The 22,235-nt window shown below is 45.4% G+C and overlaps 1 protein-coding gene across 3 annotated transcripts in view; it reads left to right on the forward strand.

The window, feature by feature from the left end:
- Positions 1-22,235, forward strand: part of LOC138497642 (polyamine-modulated factor 1-binding protein 1-like) — a 2,990,269-nt gene that overhangs the window by 838,481 nt on the left and 2,129,553 nt on the right. For all 3 annotated transcript variants that reach the window (XM_069621239.1, XM_069621237.1, XM_069621238.1), the window contains one exon: positions 5,351-5,434. In XM_069621239.1, the coding sequence (XP_069477340.1) occupies positions 5,351-5,434 (84 nt within the window). The remainder of the gene's footprint in view (positions 1-5,350; positions 5,435-22,235) is intronic.

Raw genomic sequence — 22,235 nt, forward strand, 5'->3', positions numbered from 1 at the left:
AGTACCAAAAGCCGCGTAAGTGCGGCGCGGGTCCTACTGCGTCCTTACAGCCTTACGTGTTTCCGGGGTGGTGTCTGTTTCTGTAGCGACCAGCCCGTGTTTAAATGGAGTAGCATAGCTAATATGCACCTAGCTAATATGCGCATGCGCAGAACATTTCTGAGCGCCTCCATGGTTCAGTCAGGCAGAAGCTCCGGCTCCGTACCTGAGGCATCGATGGCTGCCAGGTGAGGAGAAAGGGGTGAGAAGCATCAAGTCTTATTTTGTACCAAGCCGATGTGCATGGTATGGAACACTGTGTATTACGAGCGTGCAGCCACTATTAACTGCTGCACTGGTTTGTACAGATTAAAGCTCACAGTTGATCACCCTGTGTCTGCTTCGGCACATAACAATCCCTTACAGGGTATTCCCTTACCCAATTTAGCGCATCCTATGGTTTGGGATGTTAAGAAGAGGGATAGTCGCTAACCGATTCGATACATGTGCCTGATGGAAGGCAAGACCAATGCGGTACCGTTCAACTGTGCTAATTACACCCACCAATCGATTTTGTCATTCAGGCCACACGTTATGCTGTTGGTCATAAAGATCAGTTGTTCTTTTTTCACGAGAGTTCTTTTATCTCTATTACTGTCCATACTTTGTGTAAGTCTGTATAGTACGGTCCAGCTGATATCTTCTGCATCATAGTTGAATTTGATCCAGTGATCTACTAGGGGTGCATTTCGTTTTTTATTTCTAATGCAACTTTTGTGTTCACCTATCCGAATTTTAATTTTTCTCTCTGTTTTACCCACGTAGATTTTCCTGCAAGGGCACCAAATTGCATAAATGACCATTTTTGTATTGCAATTCGTGAAGTGTTTTTGTTGCCACATAGTTGGGAGACCAATGTCGACTGCTGTGCTTTTAAAGGTGGTAGAGCAACAGCGACAGTTACCACATTGTACGTTGCCTGTCAACGTTTGAAACCCCCACTGTTGTGGCAGTGTAGTTTGGGTTGCCGGTTTCCTACTAATGTCGTTTCTGGTCAGGAGTTCTTTGATATTACGACTTCGTTTGAAAGCGATTATTGGTCTAGCAATTGGCTGTTCCCCATTCTCCAGGATGTGCCAATTCCTACCAATGATTTTTTTGATACCATTGGAGAGATGGTTATAGGTATTGACAAATACCAGTCGTTTGTTCAGTTCTTTCTGTGCACGTTGCGTACGTTGTTCCCTATGTTCTAAGAGTGCCTCTCTGTTATTGTTGTTTGCCCGTTTCCAGGCTACCTCAGTGATTTTCTTTGGGTAACCCCTTTCTTCCAATTTGTCTTTCATTTTCGCTGCTTCAGTTTGGTAATCATTTCTGTTAGTGCTATTTCTGTTTAATCGCAGGAACTGACCTAAGGGCAGATTATCGCGTACATGGCGCGGGTGGAAACTTGAGTAGTGCAACAATGAGTTTCTGTCCGTTGGTTTATTGAATGGTTTGATAAAGAGTGTTTTCTTGTCCGGATCTGATTGGATAGTAATGTCCCAAAAAATCTAAGGACGTATTGCTATATTGGTGGGTGAATTTCAAAAAGCAATTCTGTATATTGATCCACTCAATGAAGTTTTTCAAATCCTGTTCACTACCTGTCCAAATCAGGAGGATGTCGTCTATGTAACGGCGCCATTTTCTAATATGTTCAATGAACGGGTTGGAATTATTCATAATGACAGTAGTTTCGAATCCCTCCATGTAGAGATTGGCTACACTGGGTGCCAGTGTGGCACCCATGGCGGTTCCTTGTATCTGTTTGTAGAACTCTCTGTTAAAGTGGAAGTAACTTTCTACTACGGCCATTTCTGCGCACCATAATATAAATGATACGGGAGTGTTTATAACAGTATGATCCCTTAACAGTTTTTCCTTGAGTACCTCTAAGGATAATTGTTGCGGGATACTGGTATACAAGGCCACTACATCGAGGCCCACCAGGAACTCACTTTGTGGATCGAATTCTAGGTCTTCCACCTCCGAGATGATTTGAGTAGTATCAAGTACAAATGAGGCCATCTTTCTCACCAATGGTTGCAGAAATGTATCTGCAAATCTGGATAATGGCTCAAGGACTGAATTCACACCCGAGACAATAGGTCTCCCCGGTGGATTAGTCGTAGCCTTATGAATTATAGGCAGAATGTAAAATTGCGGGATCTGAGGTTTATCTTTGATCAAGAATTCACATTCTTTCTTACTTATCCAACCTCTTTCTTGTGCTTTAGAGACTTTAACAGTAATCATATTCAGTAGGCGAGAGGTGGGATCCTCTGTAAGTAGTTGGTAACAGGAGAGATCTAACAGTTGACGATCACACTCTCTTACATAGTCGGCACGATTCAAAATTACTGTGGCTCCTCCTTTATCTGCCCTGCTATTATAATGTCTTGATTGCCGAAGAGGTGTTTTAAAGCAAGTGTTTCATTTTTGCTGATGTTTTGATACACCTCCTTGCCCTTGGCCTGTAGTTCTAGAGTTTTAATCTCCTTCAGTACTCTTTTCTGAAAGACCAATGCTTCTGCACTCTGGGCTGCTACTGGTACGCAAAAGACAGATTTGTTGCTCAAGCCCGAATCGGAAGCTTCACAATCATGTGTATTGTGTTCAAAGAATTGGTGTAGATGAACTTTTCTCATGAACTGGTTGAATTCCTGTCTGAAAGTAAATGGGCTATGGACTAGCAGCAGGGTATAGCCAGGTTTCTGTAATGGCTAAAAAGTCCAGGTGGTTAGATGTGATAAGGTCAGCAATATCTAGTGTATGTGCTAATAGCGATCTAGCATTAATTTGTGCTCCTAATAGCGCTACCGTGGTGTTGGAGATGAAGTTGAGTGAGGTAGATACTGTGCTGTAAGGGAGTAATCTGTGACGATGTTGGCAGTAATGAAATTCGCAAAATTAATGGAGGTAGTGTGCAGGGCAGAGGTAACAAGGTTAGCAGTGGTATCGATTGCAGAGCTAACAATAGCATGCACAGCATGGGTAACAAGGTTAGCATTAATATAAACTACACAGCTAATAGTAAAATGCATGGCAGGGGTAACCAGGTGAGCAGTAGTTATGGTTTCAACATGCATTGTTGGTAAGGTGGATCTTAGGGATCCCAACATCCAAGCTTAGGCATGTGGGTGTCGTGCTTATCGTAGAAGAGTCTTCACAAGAGGTTGAGCACATGGTATCAATCTTTGGAGACGCAGGTGATGCAATGTTAGTTGTAGATCCAAAAACTGAAGGAGTGCAGCCATCAGTTGGGCACTCTATGCGATTGTCTGATGCGTTCGTTGTGGGGCAGTGGTAGACTGATAGGTGAAGGCCAGGGCTGAGGGTGTAGGTGAGATGACTGTTTAGTGCAGAGAGCGGCAGAGCGTGAGCCAATAAGCATATTTCTCTTATGAGTGGGTAAGGGAGTAGTGGGCCCCAGATTATGCCTCATGATGCGAGTGGGCAGGCGTTTGTTGCGCGCTCTTAGTGTACGTGGGAATTCGACTCTATATTTACACATAGGCATGTGAGTGCTAGAGGTGGGGAGCGGTGGATGCTTACCCAGAGTGCTGAAGATGGAGAGTGGAACACTTGTGTGGTCGGGCAGCTTTCGCACCATACTGATGCGCCGCAAGTGAGGCAGTGGATGAGGATGTAGAGTACTAGGTGAGGGTGGTAGTCCGGGTATTGTCGGTGGGTGCTGCTGGGGAGGTGCAAGGGTGATTGAGTGGGGAGTTGGGCATAGGGATAGTGCTGGGCAGCATTGACTATGATCTGGTGCGATTTGGCGGGGCCAGAATATAGGAGACCTTGCATTGAGGGACAAACTTGTGACGAGGATGGGCAAGATTGGACAAGCACCTTGTGCAAGCGCAGGTGCTTACATTTATTGCAGATGGCAAGCTCCTGAGAGGCCTCCAGGTGAGTGCAGCTAGTGGTTGCTAGAGCATGGCTGCCGATCCTGGTGCAGTTATTAATGGCGCACAGTTTGTGGCTGACGGTGGTGTGCAGCTGAGCAGTTTCTCCGATCTGCTCCAACGCATAGGGTGCAAAGCGGTCCTGGCAGAGACCAGCAGAGACGTTCAGGCTCAACTCCCTTGGCCTTACTTGGTGGCCTTATGGGGTGGCCGGCGTCGACTGCTGGCTAGGTGCCAGTGGTCCATAGGATGCCTACATTAGCCAATCGGCTTTGGGCTGGCACATCTGGTGCTGCTGGAGCTTCTGCAGAGCAAATATTGCCACGGCAGCCATCTTACTGGAGGCAGATTCTGAGTCGATTTGTGGGACAGCAGTCCCTGTTGTAGACATCAGTGATTGCTGGGCAGGCACAAGGAGTGGCCTCATGTGCAGCAGTGCTGCAGGGGGCCCGAAGAGATAGGCAGAAATGTTCAGGCTCAACTCCCTTGGCCTTAGGTGGTGGTCTTGTGGGGTGGCCAGCGTCACCTACCGACTAGGTGCCGGTGGTCCATAGGATGCCTGCATTAGCCAATAGGCTGTGGGCTCGCGCATTTGGTGCTGCTGGGGGTTCTGCGGAGCAAATGCTGCTGCGGCGGCCATCTTACTTAAGGGAGATCAAGTCTCCTCAGCATTCAAACATTCAAGTCAGCCTTAAAGCTTTGTCTACTCCACACTTAAGGGGCCCCATCACTTTCCCAGCAGACTTCCCTCACCCTCGGTCACTGCAACCCTTCCCTCTATATAGGCCTCCACGGTCCTCTGTCTCCACGTATTGTCTCCTGTTCACGCCCTAGTCCACCCCAAACATCACATGATCTAGTGTTGACATTCTATTGTGATGCACCCTTTGTGAGAATGCTCAGACTACTTTTTGTAACTATGAGCGTGTTTCTAGTCTAAACACCACGTTCTCACTAAATGCAAATATAAAAAAAAACACATCCGAGTTTTAAACTTCCTAGGTATTGCTACATCTTACTTTAGTCAATTAAGACGCAAATGGTACGTGCTCTGGACGCCAGCAGAGCGCCCATTAGTTTGTACTAGTCTATTGGTTCACCTTGAGAACATATTGTTCCAATTATGCAGCAATGAACGGTTTTAAAGTGACCTATATAAATGCTTAAATATGCATGGTTTATATGAAAACAAGCTGCCCTTGCCTATGCGAGTATTTTGAAAAAGCAGTGCAGGCAATGTTTGCATTTAATTTAGCAAGGAGAATTCCATTGAGCAAAACTGGATTTGGTCCTGGAATTCCAATGGCCATAAAATCTAGATGTGCCCTTATAGTAACATCGTTTCGTATAATAACAATGAAAAAACAAATTGGCCAAATGTTTCATGTTGCTTTTTTTTCTTCACGTTTACTTTTTAGATCTATGTAAGGGAGAGTAAACATGAATCGTTGCAGAAAGAGTTGGCGGACGCTCAGGATCAGTATTCTTCCTGTTATGATGAGGTATACGTTCTTAATGGTTTCTGAAGGTTCCCGTGACATCATTCGCATGAAAAATGATTCTTCTTATCCATATTTGAAAACTCACCACAACATGGTACATTTTTACTGAAGGAAACCTAATCTGCAAGGTCGTTGCTGTGTGTAAATCAGATATGCCTAGAAATGTGAAAACGGAAATGTGAGTTTGGCGAATGTGTCCATCTGTGGAGATATGTACTTTTGCATTTGCACACCGCACGAGAAATCATGATCCGGATAAGAGATTTTTAAGGAGACTGCATTTTTTTTATTAGCACACGAAAATCGTTATTGACTTCTCAGGCAATTAGAATGTTTAGTGCAGTTATAACTGCTGCTATTGACTGCTTACTGAACATTCTCTCTTCAGAAGCAAACAGGTAAACAACAATGAATTTCTATTCAAGATTCTTTTCAACAAGGCACTTCTCTGGTAGGACCTTTTTTGCTGCAACCTGCTATTTAACACAGGAAAAGAGAAAGCTAAAATTTTGTAAAAGGCGTTCATTTTCTTATAGAGAAACCGCTTACTTTTACATGACACCTAATGCTCATGTTAAACCTGTTCCAGTTCAACCAAGGTACAATCAAAATGTTTAAATGGGAAGTTCATTCAAAAATGTTATTGTGCTAAAAGATGGGCAATAATCAAAAATATATATAAAACCTATTTTTAAAGAAAGTTCCTATGTAAACTTTTGAGCAAATCAGGCTCAACGTTTTTACATGGGGGCATCTATTTTGTGATATGAAGCAGCCTCCTCTGTTCATGATAATCTATGCTCTGGCGGCAATAATCAAGCAGCAAAAGCCCCCTACTGGGAGCTTTTGCTTACTGCAGCCAGAGAGCAGAGCTTAACATGGATAGGAGGCTGCCATTGTTTACAATGGCCTTCACTTTCATGTTATGTTTTCTGTGTTCCCCAAGCCCAGGGAAGCAGAGAAAACGTAAAATGAAATGCAGAGCAATTATAAATACTTAGACGGCTGCTGGCTGAGTTTTCATAATTGCTGGTAATTTTTCTAGTTTCCCGAGCACGGGAAACTGAAAACTAAAGTCGCAGCAAATATGAATGCTCTGCCGGATGCCGGCGAAGTATCATAATTGCCCAGACTTCATTAAAACAAAAAAGCAGCAATTAGAAATTCAACGTTTTTGTATTCATGATTGCTGTGGTATTCTTTTTAAATCATAAATACAACAACGTTGTATTTATAATTGCCAGTACTTTCGCATTGAGTCTCTCCCCCGGCCTCCCCTGCCGCAGGGGAGCCCGGAGTCTTGAAACGAAAGCCACTGCAATCATAAATACAACGCGGTTGTATTTATAATTGCTGTGGTTTTCTTTTTAAGATACAAAAACCACAAATTAGCACTTTTTACCAGTAGCAGACGGCAGGAAGGATCCTGGTTGCATTCTTTGCTCTCTGGCAGTAATGAAGCAAAAGCTGGCTATGATGAGCAAAAGCTACCAGTAGTTGGCTTTTGTTTCATTATTGCTGTGAGGGCAGAGCTTAACACAAGCACTGGAGGCGCATCCTTTTCACAAAATGGATGCCTCCTAGTGCCTGAAATGTTTGACTTTGAGCCTCATTTGCTCAACATTTTACACAGAAACTTTCTTTAAAAATATTTTTTATATATATTTGATTATGGCCCATCTTTTGAGACAGTAACATTTTTGAGTGAACTTCCCCTTTAACTTATGAAGACAAAAAAATAAAACATTTTAATTTACTAACGCCGTTTCTCAAACCAGTTTACTCCTTCTTAAAGTAAAAATTGATTAGTAAAGCACCAAAACCCCAAAATATGTTTTGCCATGTGCTAATCGCCTTATAGACCTTGGGCCGGAGTCGGGTAATCATTGCTTCCTCAATGTAGAACCACTTGTGTACAGGCTGTTATAAATGCCTTATCAGAACGTATGGCCCAAGACTCCTCCCTTATGTCTATAAGGCTATATTACTGCGCGTCACACATTACCTCATTTCCAACCTAAAGAAATGTGCGATCACCCTAATCCACAGAGACCAAACTGTAAGTATCTAGCTGCAAGGCAGGAACGTTTGAAAGCAAAGAAGGTTACCTGAGGATATTGCATGTTTTTGTCACCTTTATGAAGTAAGAACATGAGATAAACTAGGTTGACCTGTTTGCCATCATGAATAATCAAGTTACATCAGTAAATGTTTTCAGGTGTCGGCTGGACTGCATCTGTTTACATTTCTGTGGATGATGTCCCCTCCATGCAATTTTTAATAGTATCTAACAAGGGTTTACAAAGTAATATGTAAATGTAGGCCGACCTGGGTTTACATCTCACTTTACACCTTTTTGATAAACGATTAATACATCCCTCATTCTGTGTACACGTGTCAATAGTAGGGAGGCATTTACTTGGAAGGCAATGCCTTTTTGTCAGCTTTAAAATGAGATGCTGGTGTAAAAGAGTTTGATTTAGTAAAACGAAGCCGGTGGGGATGGCTGAATCAGTAAATTATATTGTGACACTTCACCATACACAACAATGAAAATGACCTGGATTGTTAAAAAAAGTGTATGTGTTTTACAATCTTGGTAATTGAAAATGACTCCCTTAATACTATGCACAATAGAATACTACTGCAGATGAATCAATGAAGTAAGAAACTTGTCAAATTATGTTGCAGGTTACTTCCTTGGTTTCAGTACTCACAGTATGAGGCATCCATCTCTTGAGAAAGGCACCTCCATTTTCTTTTTCTCCACTAGAAAGATCCCCTTTGGAAATGGGCCATTTACCCTCCCCTGGCATGTACCCTTGACCCTCCCCTGTCCTGGAGAGGGGTAGAAGAGCACCACCTACCCGAAAATGATTGTTTCTTCCTGACAGGAGACTTAACCGTGGTAGATAATTGTTTTTTACATTCTCAATTTTTTCATTCTGATACGGCTCCAAATGAAATGAGCCATGCCAGAGGTCAGATCCACCATGGGCCAACTTTACCTGGGGCCTGGTTGGGCCATGATGGATTAAATATACATCCTCTATGAAATGCCTTGCCTTTAAGGCACACTGACCAGGACCAAGGCCCTTCACCAGCCCCTCTGAGGGGAAGCCCATCTACATACACGATCAGGGCATTTCTGCAACCAGGTTCAGAATGAGGCTGGCGGGAGGATCTTGTACCAGACTTGCTGCAAATGATGAATGGCGAGTAAGGCTTTCAAAACAAGCAGCATTAGGTTTCCGCTCCTGCAGAGTCCTGTGTGTTCGGTGGCAACTGACGTTTTCTACGTTCTTCACACCTATGAACCAGGCACCCCCCTCCAAAAGACCCACTCAACAGCAGGGTAGAAATGTCCCTCAAGAGGGCCATGGGGCCCTGAAACTTTGCACTGCAGTGAGGCATCTTGAGAAGGCAGTGTTTTCAGTCCCCGCTCAAGGAGTTCCAGTCTCTCATCCCTATGCTAGAGGAGGGTCAGGACTTTGTTTGAGGAACTTTGGAGATTAACGAAGATCATTCCGGCATCCAATGTCTCATCTGATGCCCTGGGAGAAGTCTCAGTGGTCTCAGCAAAAAGGCACTACTGGCTCATGCCTTGGAGCAGTGAAGCATCCCGGTTGATGAGCCACTATAAGATCAAAATGAGACTACTGCAATGTCCTTTTAGCCAGCACCTCGGTAAAAAACATCAACAGATTGCAAACAATCCAAAACATAATGCTATCTGCGCGGCCCTCAACATACCAAAGAGGGAACACACCTCTACTGCTAAACGCTCCGCACATTGGCTCCCTGTTAAGGAACGCATCCTCTTCAAGACACTTGCCATCACGCACAAGTGCCTAACGCACACAGCCCCAGCATACCTGCCAGAGAAACTAGTCAGAACAGTCTCAACCAGGCCCACAAGAACACACTACACCAACCAGCTCTACACCCCGAGGGTTAAGCGTGCAAAGGATGGTGGTGATAGCTTCCCGTTCATTGTCTCTAAACAATCAACGCCCTACCACCCTCCCTCAGGAATGAACCCTCTCAATATGCCTTCCACAAAGCCTTGAAAACAAGGTTATTCAACTAAGACACTCATGCACACCCCAGCACCACTTTGCCAACTCTTACAAGGGTTGCATCACTTTACTGAAGGGCAGCTGCAGGTTCACTGTAACTCTAAACCTCTAACTACGCTGCCCTTGTTCCATTGCACCATAACACATGTACAGTTATCTATCAGTACTAGGTTCCCCTGTAACCATACGAACCTAGGACTGCTCTATGCTCCTTTTTTCTGTCTGTGTCTTTTCTGAAACTAAGTAAGCTTGTCTGTAACAGCACCACGATGCCCAAGGGCTGCCATGTGCGCTTTGTAAATGGATTAAATAAATAAATAAATTACCTGGATGTGTCTGCCCTCCCTTGGTCAAAACTCTTTGGCTTCCAGGCACATACAGGATCCATGTGACCACTCTCCTGAATCTCGGAACATGCAACCCCTCCTATCCTCTACAGTGGGATTGGAGGGTCACATCCAGCTCTTCCTCAGGGGATGTGTGGAAGGAGGTCGGTGATGGCAGCCTCAGTCTGGGACACCATGCACAGGGATATGCCATCGAGTGAAGGCCTATTCCCATGGACTCTGGTGTGGTAATTAACCCTTAGTCCAAGAGTAAACAGAAGTGCCTGGTCCTCTAGAAGGGGATTTGCCAGCTCCTTCAGAAGGCAGTGATTCGCACAGTAACCAGTTTTCACTAATTGCTCAAAAAACGCTCCAATGCTCAAGAACAGTTAAACTGTTTTTATTATAACTTTTAAAGGGCCCCTTTGGCCATCCCTCTCTCTTTCCTTACCTATCACTACACTCCCTCCTCTGACTCCCAACAATCTACACTCTCTTCCCTCATCTACTCTGTCCCTCGGATGTCTCACCCTCCACCCTCTGATGTTACTACTCCCTCCTCCTTGCTACTACTTCCGCCTGCATGCTATTACTCACTCCTACACAGTACTATGCACTCCTTCACACCCCTTCTCCGTCCACACGTATACTCGTGCTCTGCAATACTATCTCCTCTTCGCACCTCGCACTCAATCACCCTCCCTTCACACTAACCACCACACTTTAGTCACTCCTTGCACTAACTCAACTGACCACACTTGTTGCACTAACATGCACACTGACACCACAGTACCACTTCCTCTCACTAACCAATTCCTCACCTCCAGAAATTGCCTCCTGCTTCCTTCCGGTCCTTCTTTTATGTCTCCCTTTCTCCTGGTGTTGGTTGTTTTTGCCTGTCCAATCTATTTCTATCTTTCCTACCCATTTTGTGAACTTAATCTGCAGGATTGTAAAATAGCGTTCTAAGCCACGCCCCTTTTTTCCACATGGGAACACAGCAGAAGAATGATGGTGGCCAGGTGCCACTTCACTCTTTCTGTTCATGTTGTGGGCTGGTTTCTGTACTCTCGGGCAAGTATAGTCTGTTTGGGACCTACAGCCCTATTGTTAAGTCTCTCGTGGTCTAGTGTAGGAACCACTGGCTGTGGTGTCTCACTGCCGGCACTTTCGAGAGTTGTGCAGCTTTTCTCATTGTCAATGCTAGAGAACATTATGTGGCATTGTTTACCTCTGAGTAGGTGTTGCTCCATAAGTCTCTCTTGTTCCCTCTCCGGTTAACTGCTAGTACTGTTAGCTCCTGAAAGGTTGCTTCGTTTTTGGTTCTGAAAGCTTTGGCTTCTCAAGTACGTTGACTCTACAAGAGACAGAGAGTCTGTTGAACATTTTGTACAGCAGCTATGACAAATGGGTCCTGCATAATTGCATGCAGGCTCGGGGGTTGTATATGAAATGGGACCCTCAACTTCCACCATTATCCTCCGGTGAAGGACTGGCTCTGGATTACTCCTTGGTAGGCATCCCATTTATGGCTGAGAGGAGTTCCCATCCCCTCTTTACAAAGGGCAGAGTACTGCGACCTCCACCTGCTGTCATCATGGGTTTGGGCCTCCATGACTTCCTTCTTCGGGATCAGGGTGTCTCTGCACATCAGGAAGAGAATGCCATGGTGTCTTGTGGATATGAACTGTTCCAAGTCTTACCATTAGATGCCCCTCAGCTCCTGACCCCCATGACAGATGCTACCCATCTATGGTGGGATTCCACCTCATGGAGGTCCTCGCCCCAGGGGATTGGAATTGTAGAGCGCTTATCCCATTCTGATGGCTCTGCTCCTCCTGGCTCCCCTGCTCAGACAAGAAGTGGTCTTGGTATGCACAGACAACCAGATGAACAAGACATATGTGAATAGGCCAGGGGTATGAGGCCAGCCCCTCTATCTTTAGGCTGTTTCATCCTGTGGGTGGAGAATTCCAAGAGCAGACTCTTCCTATCTTTATTGGAGTATTCTCTTAAAATCTCCCTGAGGAAGATTTGCTTCAGGTTCAGGATGCCCAATTTGGAACGGTGTACATACACCCAAAACATTCCCCTTTCCTTCTTTTCCACTCATCCACAGGGCCTGCACCAAGTAAAAAGAGAAGAGGACACATGCAATCAGCTTTGTGCCCTTCTTGCTAGAAAAAGCCCTATTTCTCTTTGGTCTCCATTCCCCCCCCCCCGGGTCCCACTCTCAGTGATAGCCCCCTAGTTCAATACTTACTCAGTTACATTTGTTTGACCGGCTGGTTAGGTGAAACATAGGTACTTTTTTCCACTTGTTGTCTTTAGATTTCCTTAAAGAGGGGTGTGGGCTGTCTCTTCCCTCAGATCTCCACTGGTGATGGTTAGGTCATCTAATGCCTCCGGAGTTTCCTTTACCGGAGTTGAGAACAAAGCCTCCCGCCTGCTTTAGACAGATAGAGATTGATCGACGCAGGGTTCAGTCTCCCATTCTTGCGTGGGATCTCCCATTGGTCCTTAACACCTGGTTTGCACCTCCCTTTTGAACATCTGGAAAAGCTACTTATCACCCTTTTTACTTGTGTGATGGGGTCAGAGACCTGACCTTGTCGAGGGGATGGGGATGCCTCTCAACATGGGGCAGGAGCCCTACCATGTTTACTTGTCATTCTTGTCCCAAAGGTGGTGGGGTGTGGGAGTTGAAAGAGCCCCACTCTGTCCATTCTACCTGTGCCTGCTTAAATGTACAAAGTACCATCTTTTCTTCTTGCCCATACCTGTTGTTCACAATGCTGCTAGTATTATTTTGTTTTCCCCTGTGAACAACATTACCCAGAAAGCATAGTGGTGGAGGAACGAGCAAGAAGCCCAACCGAGAGCGAGCCTGCGAGGAACTGCAGTATCGTAGAGCAATCTACACATGAAAAGGCAATCCAGGCGCTTGATATAACACAGACTTCAAACTTGGTTTTACCTTCAGTGGAACCGTGGAACGTTTCACATATCAAACCGGCAATCCTAACGCTCTGTTTTATCCTGACACGAGCACTGGAATTGACTACACTTTAAACTGTCAGCATCCAACACCGGCAGGCAGACAAACCCTACTTTTAAAAAAAGGGCAAGGCTCAAAGCCTGTTACGTGCTTGTATATCCGTAACCCAGTCCTTGGGGATATGGAAGCCGTTGGTTGGCCTGGGGAGCAAGCTGAAGGAGAGAACCAATAAAAGGCAAAGGGGACGATGAAATGGGCATAGGAAACTGGGCTGTGTGGTTTGTTCGGGTGAGGTCAAGAGAGGAGGAGTAGCAGCAAAAGACCAAGCAGAGAACAAACAGTACAGAAGAGCTTGCAGAGTGATTGCTGAAAGTGTGTGTAAGTTGAGCTTTTGGTTGGTTGGCAAAAGTGGTGCTTGAGAGTGTGTGCAATGTGAGTGAGATTGATAAGGGGAGAGTAGAAAGTGACAGGGGGTGATTGTGGGAGAAGGCGTGGGTAGAGTGCAGTGTTTTAGTGGGGAGACTAGTAGAGCAGAGAGAGTAGAGTAGTAGAGTAGAGAGGGGAGAGTAGGAGTAGAAGGGAGAACATTGGAGGGACAGTGAAAGGAAGGGAGATGGGGTGTGATGAACCAGAGGACGTCCTCACTTCTTTTCCCCCCTGTAACCTCCTCTCGGGTGGACAGGGAAAGGCCATTGGTTTTGGTTCCTGACCCTGGGGGTGGATATGCGAGGGAGGTTCTCCTGGGTGGAGGAGACTTGGGGTGTGGGGAGAGGATGTTCTTAGGTGAAACATGGTACCCCCCATTTCATATCAAAACCTCTATCTTTCAAGTCTTCATAGGCTATTGTCAGCCCCTTTCCCAAAAATTCCCCAAGAAACATCAATTTGACACTGAGACGAGGAAGAAACCAACTTGATAGACACATCCTGATTTTATTAACATACACACATGCTGGCCTCAGCTGTGTACTGAGACGAGGAGGAGGACAGCAAGAGTAAGACAGGACTGCCGCTTCAGCAATGAGCTGTCTAGTCCTTTTTGTAACAATTGTTGTGGCAGGAACTTTAAAAGCCAAAATACTTGTGGAAATGGGGTCAGCTTTGGAAGCAGTGCTGCAGACTCCTGGGTGCAGGCAGACCTCTCCAGATCAGCGGTGTGGCAAGCGGAGCGCTCGAGACCCGAGAAAGGATGCAGAGTTTATGCAGCGGGAAGCAAAGCTGAGAGGCACTGGAAGCCGTGTGAATCCAAGAGGAGACCAGCGTGACGGAGCAAAGCAGTTGAGTGCATCCCGAGCTGCAGGAGGAGCATTGCTGGGTGAGCGGAGCCAGAGAGAGCCGCTGAGAGAAGAAAGGAGGTACCACACGGGAACGAGAGAGCTTGTGGTGGCAGAGGACCTCGTAGAACAGTCGTAAACTCTGACCGGTGAGTGTACTAAGAAGGGGAAATATGCAAAATGGACAATGAATATTGATTTGAGCAGAATCAATCAGTTATATGAATGCTGATTAAAGTGAAAGCAAAACATAAGTACTTTTTGAATACTGATCGGAATGAAAAGCAAGTTTTGAGCCCTCCTGAATATCGGGCAGTATGAAAGTCAGTTTGTGAAATCTTGTTGATACCAAGAACTACATTATATGAGAAAACTATCCTTGGCTAAAGCCACCAGGAATACCAGGAACTGTTTGTTATGTGAAAACACGCATTGGAAGAAGCCAAGAAAACACAAGAAAGTGCAAAAAGTGTATGGGGCCAATCCAGTCACGGTAAAGTGTCAGAAGAGTGCGACACAAGTGAACAAAGCAAGCATCCAGTTGCGTGACCTGTAATTGGTGGACCGTGTGATCCAACAACTGCGCATAGACCAATTTTACGCCTGCATGGAAAAGCAACTAAAAGCACCTATAAAGAAGCTTGTGTTTAATGCATATGTGATTATGAAATAAGGAAGCTGAACTACATATTTGAACTTGTGAACAATGACCATACCAGCAGAGTTGGGAAGTATCCCAAGGAATTGTATTGGTTTTTAAAAAGCTTGAAGATTTGAACTGCTGGGAAGGAAACCCTGGTACCTTATGAACTATTTTGAACTTGGGGGAGGGAAGCTGATTGCAAGCCAAGAGCTGGAAGAAGCTTTGAAGTTTATTCTGAACTCACTCATTTTGATGCTAACAACCCTACACATTGTATACAGTTAGTTGTGAGGGCAAGTATAGGCTTTGGATACAGACGGACATTTGCTTTGGCCTTCCTGACAGACTATCCTTTGTTTTCTTTAGGTAGATAAATCCCACTTTATATAGGGCAAGTTAGGCCTTACTCCAACCTGCTTATTAAGTTAAAAAAAGTGTGTGGACCAAACATGGACCTGTTGTCTGCGTCTGCTTCATGATGCCTTTGCTGGGGAGAGTAGGAGGAAGAAAGAGGAGAGTGTAGAAGACAGGGAAAGGAATGGCAGAACAGGGGAATGAGTACAGAAGCGTGCAAGGAAAGGACCAAGTGAGACCTGGGTGATTGGAAGTAACCTTTTCTTGATAACATTATCAAGAAATCACTACTAGGAAGAATCTTTTATTTTTGGGGAGCAAAATGCATTGATGCATTAAAGTGTCACACAAGCATGAGAGACTTCAGATAATATTATTTTCTTAAAATGCACTGAAAACCTCAGTCTGAATAATCACACATTGATTGATTTGTGAGCGAGTTTTTACTATAGCGCACATTAAAATACTGATTTTAGCACCCGGGGTGGGGGAGCAGCCAACCGGGTTCCTTGGATAACTGACTGAAACTGCTTATCTCGGCACTGGTTCCTTAGGACCTGAAGTCTGGTTTCCCTGCCCTGCAGCGCCATTTTCCCCCACACTCCCATATCTTTTATTTGTACTGTCCCCTCCATTCCCCCCGCACCACTTAACTATTTTATTCAGTAACAGTGGCCCCTCTGCTGCCACGCTTCTGCCACTCTGTTGCCACCATGGTAATGGAAGAGGGGCTCTGTATGGAGCCCGCCTTTCATATCCATGGCGGCCATCTTGAGACAGTATTTTCATTCAATAAACGGGACGCAGCACGAAATCTCGTTTGTTGAATGAAAGTACAGTTTACATAGCACCCCGGGTTTTTGGATTGGAAACACGGGGTGCTAAGAGCATTAAGCACCCTTTTGCAGGGCTGGAAAGGGTGTTAACGAACCAGACCCCAGGCAGTTAACACCCGTTCCAGCCCTTGGGACGGGTGCTTAACGCTATAATTATGTTCCATTCCATATGGCTTCATAACATAAAAGGCGAAATGACGAGGAGGTGAGTTTGAAGTTAGTTTTTAAAAAGCTTTCCAAAAGGTGAAACATTTTGTTCCAGTGGTAGAGCACTGCCGAGGTACCAGGGACACAAATCCTCTGTAGTTCTCTGTTCCTAATTCACGACAAGCAGGTGTACAATTATTTACTTTGCATTTGTAAGAGCTAGGGGATGTGCTGCTTTGCGAATGCTCCAAGGACATTAATAGCACACTCTGATTAAAACAGCCTTACCCAGCAGCATCACTAAATAAAAAAAATATATTAATACATTCCCCATGCATGCCAACATGCTCCATGCCATCCTGAAGATTTTCATCCAGTCCTCTTTTTTTTCTTTGTGATCTGGGACTTGTGAAGTCTTAATAAAGGGGAAAGCAAAACTAGTTACATAATGCAAAGAAAAAAACATGCATTCCCAGAACGACATAAAACTTGTTGACATGCATTTTCTTCCTGTTGAAATGCACAATTCCTCCCTTTCCTCAGGTCCCCACTATAAGCACTGATGATCATCCATCATTAAAGCCTACTTCTATTCACTCTTGAGCCACACCATTTTGCTATCCAGACAAAATCGCTTTGATGAAATGTCGACACTTGCTTTACTGTCATGAAATGACCAAACTACTACCTAGGTAATACAAATGTGAAACAATGCATATACTATGATGGCAATGCCATTAACATTCTCAATTCCAAAAAACCTACTAAACCTGAAAACCCACAAGAATAAAGTATGCAAAGCATAGTTAAAAAGTACGCTGAAGTTGCGTGACCAGGCCTTTGAGGTTTATTGTTCAGTTAGAATATTCTAGAATAAGTTCTGATGGGTTATTTAGCTAGCAAGTTCTCACTCATCATGGCCTCAATACTTCACAACCAAGTTGGCATATACCTGCACGGACAGGCATATTGGCCTCTTTAAGACAACGATGGGGCTCTGTGTGCTGGGTCCTGTGAGTGTGTAAGGAAGAAACTTACCAGGAGGGGTCATGTTGTGGGCTATACACTTTTATTAAATAAAGAAACCTAGCTATCCCACTTCTGAAGGGCTTGCCCAGCCTCAAACTTGGAACATTTTAGTGAGCTATCAGAATGTCTGTCAAAATGAAATGTTCTCTGTCCTCCGTCAGAAAGCAAATACTCTAACTCTAACACTATAAACATAAGTCATTAACTGAAGTTGAGTTTGTGTTTCCTTCAACTATGTTATGTTATGTTTATTGAGTTTATATAGCGCTTTACACCAAAGCGCTTTACAGTATAACAACATTACAAAAAGACAGAAGCATATTTACAAACTTGAAACAAATCAGTGGCACAGTATACAGAACAATTCGCTCGGGGAGGGGTGGGGGGGAGAACTCGGGGGTCTTAACGCCTTTGGGTGGTTACAGCATCAAATATGGATGAGGGGAGGGGAAGAGGATATGGAGGGAAGTGGGGCAGAGGTAGGGAAGGAGAGTCAGGGGGGGAGTGGAGAAGAATGGCTTTCAGGAAGGAGCGGAAAGATGGGTAGGTGGGGGAGGACCGGATAGGGATAGGGAGAGGAAGGGAGTTCCAGTGGCGAGGGGCCAAGAGTTGGAAGGTGCGGAAGCGCGAGGAGGCACAAGGGGCTGGGGGTACGGTGAGAAGGTATTGGTCAGCTGAGCGTAGAGGGTGGAAAGGAGAGTAGAGTGAGAGGGGGGAGGAAAGATGGGGGGGTCATGGAGAGATTTGGTGACGAGGCAGAGGAATTGAAATTTCAGTTGTGAGTAGAATGGGAGCCAGCCGAGTTGAGAGAGTGATGTAGAAATAGTCTCGAGGGCCGAGGAGACATAGAGTGCGGATATAGGAGTGGTAGATGGATTTCAGGGGATTCAGGTGAGAGATAGGAAGGCCAAAGAGAAGAGAGGAGCAGTAGAAGAGACGGGAGAAAATAAAGGAGGAGATTAGTCGTTTAGAAGCGTGAAAGGTGATTGAGGGGCAGATCTTGCAGATGTTGAAAAGGTGATGCCCACAGGAACGAGAGGTTAGAGAGATTTGGGTGGAGAAGGAGAGAGAGGAGTCAATGTAAAGGCCTAGGTTGCGGGCATGGGTCGAGACGGGAAGATTGAAAGGGGGACAGTGAATGAAAGGAGGCGGGGAGGGCGAGAGAGTGTTAGGAGGAAAGAAAAGCACTTCGGGCTTGTCAGGATTGAGGGAAAGAAAGTGGGATGACATCAAGTTTTTTATGGCCGTGAGGCAGGAAGAGTGAGTGTGATGGAGGTCAGAAGTGAAGGAGGAGAAGGAGAGAATGAGTTGGGTATTGTCTGCGTAGAAGTGGTGGGAGATGCCGAAAGAAGAGATGATGGAAGCGAGAGTGGAAGTATAGAGAGAGAAGAGGAAAGGTCCGAGTACAGATTCCTGGCGAACGCCATAGTTCAGGGGGAAGTTGGAGGAGGTGCAGCCGCCCAGAAGACAGTAAAGGATTGGTTGGAGAGGTAGGAGGAGAGCCAGGAGAGGACAGAGTGCTAAGAAGTAAGGGGTGATAAACAGTGTCAAAGGCTGCGGAGAGGTCGAGGAGGATGAGAAATGAGATTGCTTAGCGTGGCGAGCAGTGAGGAGAGTTTTGAGTACATATGTGAGAGCAGTCTCAGTGGAATAGTGGAATGCTTAAGGCGGAAACCAGATGGAGAGGAGGGAATGAGAGGAGATGAAAGCTGAGAGTTGAGAATAGGCTAAGCACTCGAGGCGCTTTGAGATGAAGGGGAGAAGGGAGATTGGTCTGAAGTTGGAGGTGAGACGAGGGCGTGTTTGAAAGCTGAAGGAAAGATAGCAGAGGAGAGACAGGTGTTAAATAAAGAGGTTAGGTAGGGGATGAGGAGAGGGTAGATTTTGGGGATGAGGGAGGTGGGAATGGGATCAGAGGGGGAGGTGGTAGGGTGAGTTTTGGACAGGAGACGGGAGACACAAGCTGGGGTGATGGGCGAGAAGGTGGACATGCTAGCAGAGGTGGAAGAGGAGGAGGGGGGAGGAGGGGAGAAGGAAGGAAAGGAGAGGATGTTTTGGAGAAGAGAGAGAATTTTGGATGAGAAATCTGAGAAAGTTGATTTTGAAGTGTTCCCAATTGCATTGAAGTTGCACCCAATAGCCTCTCTGAGAAAAGTTTGAAGTTAGAAGTGTTCCCAATTGCACCTAGAAGTGTTCCCAACTACATTTAGAAGTTGCGCCCAATAGCCTCTCTAAGAAAAGTTGATTTTAGAAGTGTTCCCAATTGCATTGAAGTTGCACCCAATAGCCTCTCTGAGAAAAGTTGATTATAGAAGTGTTCCCAACTGGATTTAGAAGTTGCGCCCAATAGCCTCTCTGAGGAAAGTTGATTATAGAAGTGTTCCCAATGGCATTTAGAAGTTGCGTCCAATAGTCTCTCGGAGAAAAGTTGATTTAGAACTGTTCCCAATTGCATTCAGAAGTTGCGCACATTAGCCTCTCCGGGAAAAGTCTGAAGTTAGAAGTGTTCCCAGTTGCACCTAGAAGTGTTCCCAACTACATTTAGAAGTTGTACCCAATAGCCCCTTTGACGAAAGTTGAATTTAGAACTGTTCCCAATTGCATCTAGAAGCGTTACCCAAGTGCATTTAGAAGTTGTACCCAATAGCCGCACAAGAAAGACAGGAGTGCACACTTATGGAACACATGAGAGCATGCGTGAGGCACACTGGAGAAAGAATAGGTCAAGCAAGCATGAATGTGTAGGACAATCCCGAACGCCTGAAACGAACAAAATGAATAGAACGGACCTGCCCGCTCGTAACTGCGTGACATACATAATATGCTTTGGAATGCAGGGAACATTTGAAAGAGTACTTATCATAACACACCTCACGCTTACTCTCTCCCTTACACCACCACTCAACTAGATCACAGAGATACTATGACACCATTCGGTATAACTGTTCTCATATCTACATCTCCCGCTCACTCAACAACACTCTAAGTAAACATTGCTGGTTTCACACCCCCCAGCCAGGCGTTCTCCTCAGGCCTAATGCAGCCACACTCGTCCTGGATAAAGCCAGCCAGAGCGAACACATACTCCTGATCTCTCAACCACCACACCTACCGATAAGAAGCAGCTACCACCTGAATTCCGCACCAGCTGCACACATACCTGGTGCACACACGCACTTTTTGACTCTCTCTTCTCTCTCTACTGACCCGAACTTCGGTTCCCGAGGGCGTTGAACCTACCAGCGCCTTCAGACCATACCAATGGTATATAAGGCGCTATATAAATGCAAAATAACATAGCATAACATAACATGAGAAATGGTTGGCGAAACCAGAGGGAGAAAAGAGAGAGTTTGTGGAAGGAACTAGAGAATGACTCCCTTCTTCTGGCTGCTTTAGTCTTCTAGTATAAGTAACTCCTTCAATAATCTATCACAAGGGACCAGGGGAAGAAATCCTTTCTTCTGGTCCCTCTATAAAAGTTCTCCACAGTGGTCTTTAAGCACTATTGTAGGAAACGTGGATTAGTCTCTTTAACTAGTTCCAGGAAGTAGAAAAACTCATAGCCTTATTTGGCTCCCATCTACCACTTTGATGATGGATATCCTCGCCAAGGTATTCTTTTTCTTTCTTATTTATCGCTCTTCTGTTTTCTGCATCGTAATGAGGGGATTGTTTCCCAAAGCTCTTGGGCTTTCCAATGACTTCTGTTGGGCCAAGCCGAAGAGGGAGACTATTCCAGAGGCCCTCTGTTTTAACAGCAGTATTGGGTGAATCACTCTGATGAGGGAGATGGCTCAGCAGTATTGTTTATACCACTGCAATGAGGGAGATGACTCCCAATACACTCTGCTTGGGCAGTGGTGTTTGGATGACCACTGTTACGAGAGAGAGGACTCCCGATATACTCTGGCTTTGTGTTTTGGCTTCCCGGACTCCTCCCGTTCTTCCTGCTGTTCCCATTTCCTTGTGCTCTGTTCGGACATGGCTCTTCTAATGTAATCTGGCCTTTGCCTGCCTTCTGGGGTGGGACCACACTTGATTTGCATATTGTCTTTTCCCTTCCTGTATTAGCTTCAGAGGCTGAGGAATAATGGTCTAGATGGTTGCCCAGAGCGATTTCCAGAGGTTATGATTAATTGTAACCTTCCAGCCATCACCTCTTTTGTTTTGCTTTGTCTCCCTGAGTGGGACCGGTGTGCCCAGAGGTAGGTCCTGGGCCTGCTGTGCCTAGAAACCTAAGCGACACCTCACTGATGATGCAACCAGGAGGACAACAACAATGGCAATCAGGAGGATGTCAAGGGCGGGAAAGACCAGCCAGAGGATGAGGGCGACGACTACGACTACTACCACCACAAGGGTGACGATGGCCAGGTAGATGATGATGATGACCAGAAGCAGGAGCAAGAAGACAAAGATGGCCAGGATGAGGAGGACCAAAACCAGGAAGATGACAATGGCCCAGTAGGAAGAGCAGGAGGAGGAGGGTCAGGATACAACCAGGAGACTATAGAGGATGATGGCCAGCACAAAGAGGAGGTGGAAGAAGACGATGCGCCGTATCCCTGATAGGGTGACCAAGGTACCCACATCCCTTATTGTGACATGGGGCATTATAAACCATAATTGACCATATGCAGACCAGACACTATCCTCCTGGTGTTTAATACAAATACTGACCAAGGCAGTATACCCCTGTGAAGAAGATTTATGATAGAAAAACAGCTTAATTGTATATCCCATGACGGACATTTGAGAGAAGTAGCAGCTGGTCGATATACCCCTGTGTTGTACTATAGTAATCCTGGGGAAGACAAGTATCCCCACAATAGGGAGAACCTGGACACTTTATTATTTTATCCTTTGTGACACTCTTTGCTCCCAAGGCTTTTGTCCCTGCCACCACCCGTTTGTAAATAAATAAAATCACATTTGGATCCTTGAAATCTAAAGGTCTGTGTTTATTCGATATGGCATATCTCTCTAATTCACAAACCGTTTGTACCTGTGGCCTGCTCTGATACAGACTTCCTATCCTTTAAGACTGTTTACATCATGTCTATAACATCATCGGCGCTACCAAACGCCAGGCTATTTCCTCTATAGAGCCTT

This window comes from Ambystoma mexicanum, chromosome 5q, assembly GCF_040938575.1.
Source record: "Ambystoma mexicanum isolate Mex_15411 chromosome 5q, UKY_AmexF1_1, whole genome shotgun sequence".
NCBI classification, from domain to species: domain Eukaryota; kingdom Metazoa; phylum Chordata; class Amphibia; order Caudata; family Ambystomatidae; genus Ambystoma; species Ambystoma mexicanum.